Here is a 13,660-nt window from a genome sequence, read left to right as displayed (position 1 = left end):
ACCTGACCCTGCTGTACCTTAAAAAAAAAAAAGGAAAATCAGGGCACACTGTGTAGGAAGGAGGAGGAACGACACAGAGGGTGCAGAGAGAAGGGAGAGATGATGGGGAAATGGAGACATTGGGCACCAGTCACCATTTTCTGTGTGCATGACAGCTGCAACATCCCTCTGCATGTGCTAATTTACCTTTCCAGTTGGTAGGTACCACCAAGGTGAGCTCATATACAGGGCAGGATTAACCAGTAGGCACGTGCCTAGGGCCCGAAAAGGTCATGGGGGCCCGATGAAGGAGGGCATCAACATTGTTTTTTCCAAACGGCGATGGGCCCCTCCAGCATCGATCGGCAATGCGCCCCCCCCCCCCGATCAGGCAACGCTGCCCCCCCCTGATCAGCAACGTGTCTTCCCCCCCACCCCATCGACGGAAAGCAAGACAAGCAAGCAATGCTTCCCTCTGACGACACTTCCTGTTTCCGCCTGGGCGCATGGTGGGGTAGGGGGGCCCAGTGTACTTGTGTGCCTAGGGGCCCTCGACAAATTAATCCCGCCCTGCTTATATACTCTGTGAATGGCACCTACCTAAAGAAAGGTGCATTGGTGTCTTTAAGTATCATAAGATGCTTAGTGAGCCCCCACTCCAGCACCTTTTCAGGTACAGTCATTACTAATGCACCTTCACTGTTTAAAAAAAAAAAGTTCATATTATTGTCATAAATAGGGTTCTGGGAGCTGTGTTTGTGAATTAATGGTGCACTCCCCCCTCCCCCCAGCACAACATGTGAAGACAATCTATGTCATTTCTTATCCTCGCTCACTCACACCCTCCCATCCCACAACTTAAACAAACAGAGCCTGAGTCACGAGAGCCGTAAGCTGCGAGTCCCCATGACCGTCTTCTGCAGCAGTGCCGTGGCAATTGCGGGGTTAAGCGCCCACGTTTCAGCGCTGATTGGAAGGGAGGTGTGGGGAAGCGTTTGCAGCTTCTGCAGGCAGCGCCGGAGCTCGGGGCTGTCACCCGCACCGAAGCGCTTCCCGGCACCTGCCTGCACCCGCACACAGCAGCGTCGAAGGGAGCACAAAAAACATGGCAGATATCGAGAGCAGCTTTGACGATTCCTCTTGCTTCTCGCCTCAGAGTCCAGGCTCCCGGTTGACAGCGAAAAGGCGGAGCAAGGAGACCACGATCACTGTAAGTGAAAAGCAAGCGCGAGTTGGGGGCCTTAGCGAGCGGGGTTGCCATGGAAACCCAGCCGGCAGAACAGAAATGATGCAGTCGACCAGGAATGTAAACATGAAGTTTACACGGCCTTTTTTCCCCCCCTTTTCTGAAGTTATCCTCAGATTTACAGTTTAGCTTTTGTTCTAGAGCCACTAATCGCAGTTATAATTCAGGCTCAGTCCGTCCAGAGAGAGGCTGGAGCCCACAGAGAAAATGGAGGGGAGACGAGACCCTTGCAGGGAAAGACCAGGCAAGGGTCAGCGAAAGGGGAGCAGGAGAGAAGACATGAACAGCCACTTGCAGCAGGGGCTTAGAGGGCAAGAGAGCTGCAGTTGGAGAGACTGAGGAAGGGAATGTTCAAAGAAAGAAGAGCTGAGACTGAAGAAGGAAAAAAAAAAATAGAAAGAGACAGCTACAGGGAAAGGGTCAGACTAGGCAAGGGTCAGTGAAAGGGGAGCAGGAGAGAAGACATGAACAGCCACTTGCAGCAGGGGCTTAGCGGGCAAGAGAGCTGCAGTTGCAGAGACTGAGGAAGGGAATGTTCAAAGAAAGAAGAGCTGAGACTGAAGAAGGAAAAAAAAAAATAGAAAGAGACAGCTACAGGGAAAGGGTCAGACTAGGCAAGGGTCAATGAAAGGGGAGCAGGAGAGAAGACATGAACAGTCACTTGCAGCAGGGGCTTAGAGGGCAAGAGAGCTGCAGTTGGAGAGACTGAGGAAGGGAATGTTCGGAGAAAGAAGAGCTGAGACTGAAGAAGGAAAAAAAATAGGAAGAGACAGCTACAGGGAAAGGGTCAGACTAGGCAAGGGTTAGCGGAAGGGGAGCAGGAGAGAAGACATGAATAGCCACTTGCAGCAGGGGCTTAGAGGGCAAGAGAGCTGCAGTTGGAGAGACTGAGGAAGGGAATGTTCGGAGAAAGAAGAGCTGAGACTGAAGAAGGAAAAAAAAAATAGAAAGAGACAGCTATAGGGAAAGGGTCAGTGAAAGGGGAGCAGGAGAAAAGACATATACAGCCACTTGCAGCAGGGGCATAAGGGCAAGAGAGCTGCAGTTGGAGAGACTGAGGAAGGGAATGTTCGGAGAAAGAAGAGCTGAGACTGAAGAAGGAAAAAAAATAGGAAGAGACAGCTACAGGGAAAGGGTCAGTGAAAGGGGAGCAGGAGAGAAGACATGCACAGCCACTTGCAGCAGGGGCTTAGAGGGCAAGAGAGCTGCAGTTGGAGAGACTGAGGAAGGGAATGTTCGGAGAAAGAAGAGCTGAGACTGAAGAAGGAAAAAAAATAGGAAGAGACAGCTACAGGGAAAGGGTCAGTGAAAGGGGAGCAGGAGAGAAGACATGCACAGCCACTTGCAGCAGGGGCTTAGAGGGCAAGAGAGCTGCAGTTGGAGAGACTGAGGAAGGGAATGTTCGGAGAATGAAGAGCTGAGACTGAAGAAGGAAAAAAAAATAGGAAGAGACAGCTACAGGGAAAGGGTCAGTGAAAGGGGAGCAGGAGAGAAGACATGCACAGCCACTTGCAGCAGGGGCTTAGAGGGCAAGAGAGCTGCAGTTGGAGAGACTGAGGAAGGGAATGTTCAGAGAAAGAAGAGCTGAGACTGAAGAAGGAAAAAAAATAGGAAGAGACACCTACAGGGAAACATAGGATCAGGAGCATACAGAGAAAACAGGAGAGCGTAGAGGTTTGCAGGAATCAGGAACATATCGAGAAAGGAGAGCAGAGACCCCTGCAAGAAGAGAAAAAGAGCAAAGAGACTGGGGATGAGAAAGAGAGCAGAGTTGCTTGCAGGGAGAAAAAAGCGAGGCAGTAATGTTACAGCTGGAGAGTGCAGAGTGAGGAAGCAAGCAGAGACAGCTTGTAAAAGCAGCCACTGGGGTATAAACTGTCAGATAAGGAAAGGAGAGCATGGGACTGCATACAGTAGGTCAGGGTTTGATTACAGTGCTGTATAAATAGGAGCGTTTGCTTGTTGTAGATTGCTTTTTAATTGCTCTGTGAGGCTTCTAGCTAAGAAAGTCTTCACGGGCAGAGTTTTGTCGAGCAACCCCACAGGGTATTAATTTTAGCAGCTCTAGGTTATTCTTTGTGATGTACTGTAGAAACCTGACGAAGTGGACTCGTTTTCCTCGAAAGCTCACGCCTCCATTAATTGGTTAAGTCTGTAAGATGAAAAAATGATCAAATAGAATGCTCCTTAAATCTTCAACCATATAATGCATTCAGGAAGCACATAACAATGGGGAAGGATGCCAGGGGTCTGCCATCGTATGTTACATATCCACCACATGTATGTACATGTCTAGATAGTGCAGGGCTCAGATAAACAGGATTCTTTGCAGGTTGTGATACCCGCTAATGGACCAACATAATTATTTAAAGATGAAGTTGTGCTTTCAAAATTAGAAACACAGAGACATAACTTACCATGGCAGATAAAGACCTCCAGGGGCTTTCCTATGTAAACTGCCTTGATGTACTTGACGAAGGAAGCATATAGATATGTAAATAAGTACTGAACAGCACTACACCGTGTTAGCACATGCTAGCCTGCATTCATGCACAAGCTAACGCAGGTCCTATTTCATGCAATGGGATTTATTTACTAATAATATGTATTAATGGCAATGACAGTGGAAGAGTAGCCTAGAGGTTAGTGCGGGAGCCTGAGAACCTGCAGAACTGGGTCAGTGGCATAGTAAGAGGGGCTGGGGAGGCGAGAGGGGCGGTCCACCCCAGGCGTCATCTTCCTTGGGGCGCTGGAAACATTCCTCCTCTCCCCCCTCCCTTCCCACTCCTTCCCCTGCCCCTTCCCATGCTCCTTTCCCCTTCCCACCTTCCCCTGCCCCTTCCTCCTCTCCGCCCCTCCTTTCCCACTCCTTCCCCTGCCCCTTTCCATGCTCCTTTCCCCTTCCCACCTTCCCCCTGCCCCTTCCTCCTCTCCCCCTCCCTTCACACTCCTTCCCATGCTCCTTTCCCCTTCCCACCTTCCCCTGCCCCTTCCTCCTATCCGCCCCCTCCCTTCCCACTCCTTCCCCGCCCCTTCCCTTCCCCGTACCTTTTTAACTTCGGCGCAAGCAGCCACCAGCGTACGGCCTGCATCGGCTTCGGCGCTCTCTCTGACACCGCTTCCGGGAGCCGCACATAGGAAGTGACGTCAGATAGAGCGCTGAAGCCGACGCAGGCAGTAAGTCGGGGGCTGCTGGTGCCGAAGTTAAAAAGGTACGGGGAAGAGGGCTGGGGAGGGGCACCACCACCCCGGGCGCCGCTCACCCTCGCTACGCTGCTGAACTAAGGTTCAGTTCCCACTGCAGCTCCTTGTGACTCTGGGCAAGTCACTTAACCCTCCATTGCCCCAGGTACAAAATAAGTACCTATATATAACATATAAACCACTTTGACTGTAACTACAGAAAGATGGTATATCAAGCCCCACCCCCTTTCCATTTATTTATTTATTTAAAAAAATGTCAATTCTGCTTAACAACCAAAGCGGGTAACAGTTTACATACACAAACAGAGAAAAGAAGAGCATAGACTCATTCACAAATTAAACATACATCCAATGTCAGCATCATTGGGGTCTATCTGTTTAAAAGAAAGCTTTAACAAAGAGGTTAGTTTAAAAAAAAAAGCCTTAACAAAGATGACAATGTACACTCTTCCTACAGAGTGCACACTAGGAGTAAATAGGATGCACCTGTCTTAAAAAGTGTACACTATTTTTTGTAAAGCTGATGAACTATTCATGATCTTTTTTACCCACATTATGGTATTTTTCTGAAGATTGTTTATACTGTATCACATGTTTATTTTATTATATGTCTATTTATATTATGTATTTGCTTTTATTATGTGTGCATGTACATTATGTAAACCGTGTAGTTTTAAACGGTATATAAATTTTTTAAATAAATAAATTCTATATGTTATGCTTAAAAAAAATCAGTGCAATAAAACTCCACCTACGCACCTAAGTTTAGCGTAACTGTGAGGAACGCCCATGAGCCTTTCATTTCTATGCTGCCTTTTGGTGTGCCATGTGTAAGTGTACCTAAATTTACATGCATAAATTAAAATGAATTAATTGCTAATTGCTTGTTAAGCAAAATATCAGCAGTAAGTGGGCGCACATCCAAATGTGCGTGCAACTCAAAGTGCCGTTTATAGAATTCAGGGGTATATGTCCCCTTCTTTAAGACAAGCATATCCTTTTTATACATAGAGCCAAATTCTATAAATTGTGCCAAACATAAGAACATAAGAATTGACACACTGGGAAAGACCGAAGGTCCATCAAGCCCAGTATCCTGTTTCCAACAGTGGCCAACCCAGGTCCCATGTACCTGGCAGAAACCCAAAGAGTAAGCAACATTCCAGAGCTGAGATTGTGATGTCATAATGCCTCATTCCACCAGTGCTTAAGAGCCAACCTCATCAGTGATGTCACAATGTCCTATATTTGGCTCACATAAGAATAGAAGAGTTGCCATACTAGGACAGACCGAAGGTCCATCAAGCCCAATATCCTGTTTCCAACAGTGGCCAACCCAGGTCCCAAGTACCTAACTAGATCCCAAGCAGCAAAACAGCTTCTATACTGCTTATCCTAGGAATAAGGAGTGGATTTCCCCAAGCCATCTCAATAATGGCCTATGGACTTCTCTTTTAGGAAAGTATCCAAACCTTTTTTTAAACCCCACTAAGCTAACTGATTTCTACAGTAACGAATTTCTACAATAATGAATTCTAGAGTTTAATTACATGTTGTGTGAAGAAATATTTTTTCCGGTTTGTTTTAAATCTACTACTTCATAGCTTTATCGCATGCCCCTTAGTCCTAGTATTTTGGAAAGAGTAAATAAGCAATTCACATCTACCCAAAAATTAAGTTCTGATAAAATTTGGCACTCAGTGCTATTCTATAAAGGGCCATTAGGGGTAAGCATTCTGTAGAATAGCATAGAGTGCCACATTCGGCACTCAACTTTAGCCATGAGGACTTACACCAGATGAAATTTGGTGTACGGTAAACCCTGGTGCACAATTTGGATACAGATTCCCCCTATTTTGTAACACTGCACACGTTTTTTATGAATGCTCCTGTCTACTTGCATAGCAAGAATGGGAGACACCAGGGGCAATGGCACCCCCCTCTTCTACACCACCTCCCATGTTTCTTCCCGCCCCCTCCCCCCCCGTGCATTCCCATGCCTCTTCCTCCTGTTTAGCTTTCCTGGTGCGAGCAACATCTTCAACTTGCTGTATGCGCTGGCATCGGTTCTTCCTCTGATGTCACTTCCTAGTCGCGGAACCCAGGCTGAAAAAATGGGAACACATTACTCCCTACTACCAAAAACTCCACTGGCTACCACTGGAAGCAAGAGTGCTGTTCAAGTTTGCCTGCCTCTGTTACAAATCCATCCATGGTTTGGCCCACTTATACATGGTCCCCCACTTTACCATGGATCGTCCATCCAGACCCACTCGCAAAGCTCATCTCTTCAGCCATCCAACTCTAAAGGCCTGCCATTACAAAAGACACCTGAACAGAACTCTAGCCTTCCAAGTAGGTCATCTAAATGACTGGCTGTGCAATATTTTCTCGCACTCCTCATCCTACCTAAACTGCAGAAAATTATTAAAAACTAATCTATTTAACCGATTTGTAGCCCAAGACCCCTACCCTACCCTTGTTCCCTAGATCTCCTTTCTCCTCCTTCCCTCTCACCTTACTCTTGACCCCTTATATTGTACCAGCTCCCTGCTCACATCTATTAATTGTATCTATTTTGCTGATTGTTCCTATTCACCAATTGTATTTGCTGATTGTACCCCTTCTCTGATTGTACCCATTCGCTGATTGTCCAGCCCTGGGTAAGCAGAGTGGGCAGACTTGATGGGCTGTAGCCCTTTTCTGCCGTCATCTTCTATGTTTCTATGTTTCTATGTTTATTGTAAACCGCCTCAAACTTCTACGGCTTTGGCGGTATATAAGAAATAAATTATTATTATTATTATTAGAAGTAACATCAGAAGGGAGCACCAGCACAAGCTGCAGGTTGGAGCTGTTGCTCGCATCGACAAAGAGCTAGAGGTGTGGTGGGAGGGAAGTGAAGGTAGGAGTGGAAAATAGCTGGGAGCAGAGAGGAGAAGAGGTGCCAGTGTGCCCATAAGAACATTAGAATTTCCGCTGCTGGGTCAGACCAGTGGTCCATCGTGCCCAGCAGTCCGTTCACCTGGCGGCCCTTAGGTCAAAGACCAGTGCCCTGAGTCTAGCCTTACCTAAGTACGTTCTGGTTCAGCAGGAACTTGTCCAACTTTGTCTTGAATCCCTGGAGGGTGTTTTCCCTTATGACAGACTCCAGTGTTCTACCACTCTCTGGGTGAAGAACTTCCTTACGTTTGTACGGAATCTATCCCCTTTTAGCTTCAGAGAGTGCCCTCTCGTTCTCTCTACCTTGGAGAGGGTGAACAACCTGTCTTTATCCACTAAGTCTATTCCCTTCATTATCTTGAATGTTTTGATCATGTCCCCTCTCGGGGAGCAGAGGCCCAATTTCTCTAATCTCTCACTGTATAGCAACTCCTCCAGCCCCTTAACCATTATAGTCGCTCTTCTCTGGCCTCTTTCGAGTTCTTCTTCACCCAGAGAGTGGTGGACACATGGAACATGCTCCCGGAGGTTGTGATAGGGCAGAGCACGCTACAGGGATTCAAAGAGGGATTGGATAGATTCCTGAAGGATAGGGGGATTGAGGGGTATAGATAAAAGTAGAGATAGAGGAGGAAGAGTATAGATAGAAGAAAAAGGGGGATTACAGGGCTAAATCAATGGCTAAATCATGGACCTGATGGGCCGCCGTGGGTATGGGCTGCTGGGCGCGATGGACCTTTGATCTGACCCTGCGGAGGCAACTTCTTATGTTCTTATGAGTAGTACCGTGTCCTTCATGTACAGCGACCAATGCTGGATGCAGTATTCCAGGTGGGGGCGTACCATGGCCAGGTACAGTGGCATGATAACCTTCTTCGTTCTGTTTGTGGTGCCCGGAGTGGTCCGCCCCCCCTTCCTACACCACTGCCCCTGATCCAACATGCCTCTCCCATTACCATATCCCTTCTGAGTAGCATGCAATCCAATTTAGGCTCTCATTGTTACTGAATAGCATGTAGCCAGATCAGCACCCAAACTATAATTAATGCCAATTAAGTGCTTGCTAGCTACAAAATAATTAAATCATTGGAGTCTATTAACTAATTATTTTCAGTGCCTATCTGAGATTTATGCCCAAATTTGGCAACCTATATTCAATAATCTAGAGCAGTGTCTCTCAAACATTTTTAGCTCTGGCACACTAAACGGAGGAAATGTTTTTCGTGGCACATTATAATTACAACTAGTCTTATAGCCCGTTACATTAACGGGTGCTAGAATATATGTGTGTGTGTCTGTCTATAATTTTTTCTCTCTCTCCTTAGCCGCTTTCTGTATTTCTATCTGTTGTTTTTTTTTCCTTGGCTGTCCACTACCACCCCTTGCCTGCTCCCCCTGTCCATTCTCCCTTCCTTTTACCTCCCCTGTGTCCTTCATCACCCCATCACTGCTCACCTTATCCAGCAGAAGCCCTTCTCCCTTTGTTTTACCTCCCCCTGTCCATTATCACCTCCTTCCTGTTCCCCCTGTCTTCATTTTTCTGCCCCCTCCCTGTTCCTCAGCACCTGTTCCCCTGTCCATCAACCCCTTTTCTGCCCCTCCATTTCTGTGTGTTGCAGCATTTCCCTCCCACCCCACTTCCCTGTGCAGTATTTTCCTCCCCCCCATACCTTCCTGCTGAACTCCATGCCCTACTTATGTTAACGGCCTGCAGCCGCCGACAGCAGCTGCCGCGGCCGACATCCGCCTGGGGGGGGGGGGGGAGGAAGAGAGAGAGAGAGCTTCGGGTGGCCAGCAGCTGCCGCGGCCGACATCTGCCTCGGGCCGCCAGAGAGAGAGCGAGCTTGGGGCGGCCAGCAGCCGACATCAACTTGTCTTGCCTTGTGAGGCCAGACCATAAGCCGCGCATGCGCACTTCCTATGTGTGCTACAGCTCACGGAAAACGGATGCACGCTTAGGAAGTACGCATGCGCGGCTTACCGTTTTATTATATTAGATTATAAAATTGCAATGCCAACAAAAAATTCAATTTGAGAGTTATTTATTTATTTAGGGCTCCTTTTATCAAGCTGTGTTAGGCGGTTAACGCGCGGAATACCGCGCATTCAACCGCCTGCCGCCTCCATTGATGAGGCGTTAGTTTTTTGGTGTGCCGCGGGAGTTAGCGCGTGAAGAAATGTCCGACGCGCTAACCCCCATAGTGCACCTTGATAAAAGGAGCCCTAAAAGTTCTTCAAGCTATGTATGGGTAATTGTAACTGTGGTGAAACTGAAGTAGATAGAATAGAATTGCTAATCAATGTGATGGATGTACAGTACTTGTTTTTGAGGGCAAATTAACACAAAACGTGGCTCAGTAGTCAAGAAGCAAACACGCATTTCATCATCTACTATCTGCAGTCGTTCTCTTTTTTTTCCCCAATTTAATTTCTGTCAGAGCTGAAAATCCAACTTCGCAAAGATAAGACGATCCAGACAGTAACAAAACCTCAATTGCTTTGTTGCTCAATAAAAATAAAAATAAAGTTACTTGCCGTTAGTTTCCAAGGACCAATCATGTCAAAGAATGATGCTTGTCTGGGCGGTCATATTCTTACGCACACAGACGCTCATAACATTGACAGACTCTTGCGTACGCAACATGCATGTCATCTATTCTAGTGTATACTTATGAAGGGAATTTTTTAAAAATAAAGTATAATTCTGAAATCTCTCGTGGCACACCCGGAATCTCTTCGGGGCACACCACTGCGCGTTGGCACACAGTTTGAAAAACATTGATCTAGGGGACAGTGTGCACTCTTTTGCAGAGAATGTTCACTCTTGATGAGATTCATTACTGAATGAAGACCAAAGGAATAAAAAGGCATAAAAATATATTGGCTGTCCATTCCTAATAAGCAGGTGCTAATTAGAGAATGACACGGTGACAAAATTCATCACCGTTCCCGGATAACCGCGGGAAATAAACCCATGTCATTTTCTAGTGTCTATTTCATCCTCTGTCCTTCTACACCAGCATTATTCAAAGCAAAGCTTGCGGGTCAGTGGTTGTGGCCATTCATACTCTGATTCTTATGTGAGCCAAGGATAATGAAGCCATTGTGACATCACTGATGTGATTGGTTCTCAGGCACTGGTGGAATGAGGCATTATGACATCACAATATCTGCTCTGGATACCAGAGACTGTCATTCTGTAGTGTCTATCTCAACCTCAGTCCCTCTACACCAGCATTCTTCAAAGCAAAGCTTGCGGGTCAGTGGTTGTGGCCATTCATACTCTGATTCTTCCCTCTTTCCTTAAAGAATGACATGAAGATGGTTTCCTGCGGTTATCCGCGGGGACGGGGACGGTGATGAATTTTGTCACCGTGTCATTCTCTAGTGCTAATGTGGAAGTGCACAGCAGCAAATGTATCCCCCAGCCCATCTAGTCAGCCTAGAAACATAGAAAATGATAAAGACAGCGTGGCTTTTCCAGTCTGCACATACATACCGTCTACTAAGCTTTACAATCCATTCTTTCCCTTAAAAGTGTTTAAAGCAGGGGTGTCCAATCTGCGGCCCCATGAAGTATTTTGTGCGGCCTCGGTCGAGGGCGATGCAGTGTTTTCCTCTGCTGCCTCCGGGTGTTTACTGTCTTGCCAGCTCCCTCTTCTGTTTTGCTGCAGCGTTTGCACGTTTGTGCGGCCCCTGAAAATTTTTTTTCGGCCAATGCGGCCCAGGGAAGCCAAAAGGTTGGACACCCCTGGTTTAAAGGAATAATTGTATATATGTCTGGTGTAACAAAATTGACAGAGGGAAGTGGCATCTTATGCCACAACCAATTTATTGTGGCATGAGCTTTCAAGGACCAAAATGCTGCTTCTGATATTTTCTTTGCTCCCTTAGACTTCTATTCGATGAATGCTTTCTTGAATTTATGTTATGTTCTTGTCTCCTGAGTCCCTTATCACCTTCGTCCTATGCCTCCTTGTCCCAGAGCTTCTGCTCAATGAAAAGAAGTTCATCTGTGCCGTGGATATTTATGGTCTCTTTAGGGTTGCCAGCTTGATTCAGATTTGCCTGCCATGGTAGATCCAGTCCTGAAATTATCCCATTGAATGCAGGGGCTTCTAGTTCTGATTTCCCCATTGCATTCCCTAAGAAAACCAAGACTACAAGTCTGGGCATGCAGTGGGGTAACATAGAAATATAGAATATGATGGCAGAAAAGGGCCGACGGCCCAACAAGTCTACCCACTCGGTTAACCCACCCCCCTAAGCACTTCCTCGAAGTGAACCCACATGTTTATCCCATTTATTCTTAAAAGCGAGCACATTGTTGGCCTCTACTACCTGAAGTGGAAGATCATTCCAATGATCAACCACCCTTTCGGTGAAGAAATGTTTTCTAATGTCCCCATGAAATCTCCCACCCCTGATTTTTAGCGGATGCCCTCTTGTTGCCATAGATCCTGTAAGGAAAAAGATGTCTTCTTCCATCTCCATACGGCCAGTAACATATTTGAACATCTCTATCATGTCTCCCCTCTCTGCGTTCCTCGAGAGAGTATAGCTGCAACCTACCTAGACGTTCTTCATATGGGAGATCCTTGAGTCCTGAGACCATCCTAGTGGCCAGTCTCTGAACCGACTCTATTCTCAGCACATCCTTTTGATAATGTGGCCTCCAAAATTGAACACAGTATTCCAGATGTGGTCTCACCATGGACCTGTAAAGCGGTATTACCACTTCAGGCTTTCGGCTGACGAAACTTCTCCGGTTGCAACTCAGCATTTGTCTAGCCTTGGATGAAGCTTTCTCCACTTGATCGGCAGCCTTCATATCTTCACTAATGATTACTCCCTGGTCCCGTTCTGTAACAGTTCTAGTTAAGGTCTCACCGTTCTGCAAGGGTTTCCGCTACCAAGGTGCATAACTTTACACTTCTTGGATCAACCGTATTGGGCAAATCAGGATCCAGTTAGCAACCTTAGGTTTCTATCATATCTCCCTTCTCTTGTCTATCTTCCAAAGTACAGTATATATATTGAATAGCGTGTGCTAAATTGCCGCACGTGCTAGACCTTAACGCCAGCATTGAGCTGGCGTTAGTTCTAGCCGCGTAGCATGCACTAATGTCCTGCATGTGCTAAAAATGCTAGCGCACCTTAGTAAAAGGAGCTCTAAGTCTGTTTCAAGACCACTGACCATTTTGAGGTATGTTCTACACACAGTACTCCAAATAGAGGCACTACCATCTCTGTTTTCCTGCTGGCCATTCCTCTTCCAGTTCACCCAGGCATCCTACTAGTTTTTACAGTCATCTTTTCTACCTGCTTGTGTGTATCTGTAGTATTTATTTAAAAATGTATAACCCAAATATCCTACAATTCTAGGCGGGTAATAACATAACATACATAATAAAATGACTTACAAACATACAACATAACAAAGTTAAAACAATAAAACTAAAAACATCATTAAAAATAACAATAAAAAATCAAACTGCAGTCTAAAGGCACAACTCCCAGCAAAATTACAGAACTAAAGCCTAAAAACGAAATTATAAGGAAAAAATTCACTCAAATAGTCTAGCTTTGACTATTTAAATACCAGACACCTGCCTTATCTCAAGGGGCAATGTATTCCCCTACACTGGCCCCTGTACCGCCAACATGGTTTTACAGTGGCCAGAAAGTTTCACCACACTCAAAGATGGCATGTCCAAACACAACTTATCCATAGATCTTTACACTCGTGATGGACAATAAAAGTGCACCAAAGACTCTTTCTGTGTGTCTTTATGTTTTATATTTTGGTACGGTTACCATATTTTTCTCCGGGAAACCCCAGACACATGACCCCGGACCCTGTTCTACCCCATTTTGCCGCCAGCCCCACCCCACTCCAGTCCCGCCCCCACAAAGCCTCCTCTCTTCTTCCAGATGAGCTCCAGCCACATCTGGAGGGCCTGAAGCATGCACAGATGTGTGTGAAGTCATCTGCACATGTTCAGAGGCCCTACTGATGCAGCTGGAGCTCGTCGGGGATTTCCAAAACCTGGAAAGTACATCTGAGAGCCCTGACAGTCCTCTAAAATGTCTGGGTTTTCCCGGACATCTGGTAACATTATATTTTGGGTATATCCATGGATTTTTGGGTGTGTATGTGTGGATATCCATGTTATGTGCCTATCTATGGGGCATGTTTATATGTGTTGTTTGTTTGTTTATTTCTCACCCGCCCTTATCCAGGGTGAATAGCAGAGAAAAGAGGAGATGTAGTTTAAAAGGAACATC

General features: G+C 46.3%; 1 protein-coding gene across 2 annotated transcripts in view; it reads left to right on the top strand.

The window, feature by feature from the left end:
• GAS7 (growth arrest specific 7) overlaps positions 1-13,660 on the top strand; it is a 93,938-nt gene that overhangs the window by 32,898 nt on the left and 47,380 nt on the right. The window contains exon 1 of one of the 2 annotated variants that reach the window (XM_033961062.1): positions 811-1,189. The exons of the other annotated variant lie outside the window; for it this stretch is intronic. Coding sequence (XP_033816953.1) covers positions 1,085-1,189 — 105 coding nt within the window. The 5' untranslated portion in view covers positions 811-1,084. Of the gene's footprint in view, positions 1-810; positions 1,190-13,660 lie in introns of those variants that run through there. 2 annotated transcript variants of the gene reach the window in all.

The sequence above is a fragment of the Geotrypetes seraphini genome, chromosome 10 (assembly GCF_902459505.1).
Source record: "Geotrypetes seraphini chromosome 10, aGeoSer1.1, whole genome shotgun sequence".
In the NCBI taxonomy this organism is placed as follows: domain Eukaryota; kingdom Metazoa; phylum Chordata; class Amphibia; order Gymnophiona; family Dermophiidae; genus Geotrypetes; species Geotrypetes seraphini.
Note: the sequence above shows the minus strand (reverse complement) of the source record. Positions and strands in the feature narration are given on the sequence as shown.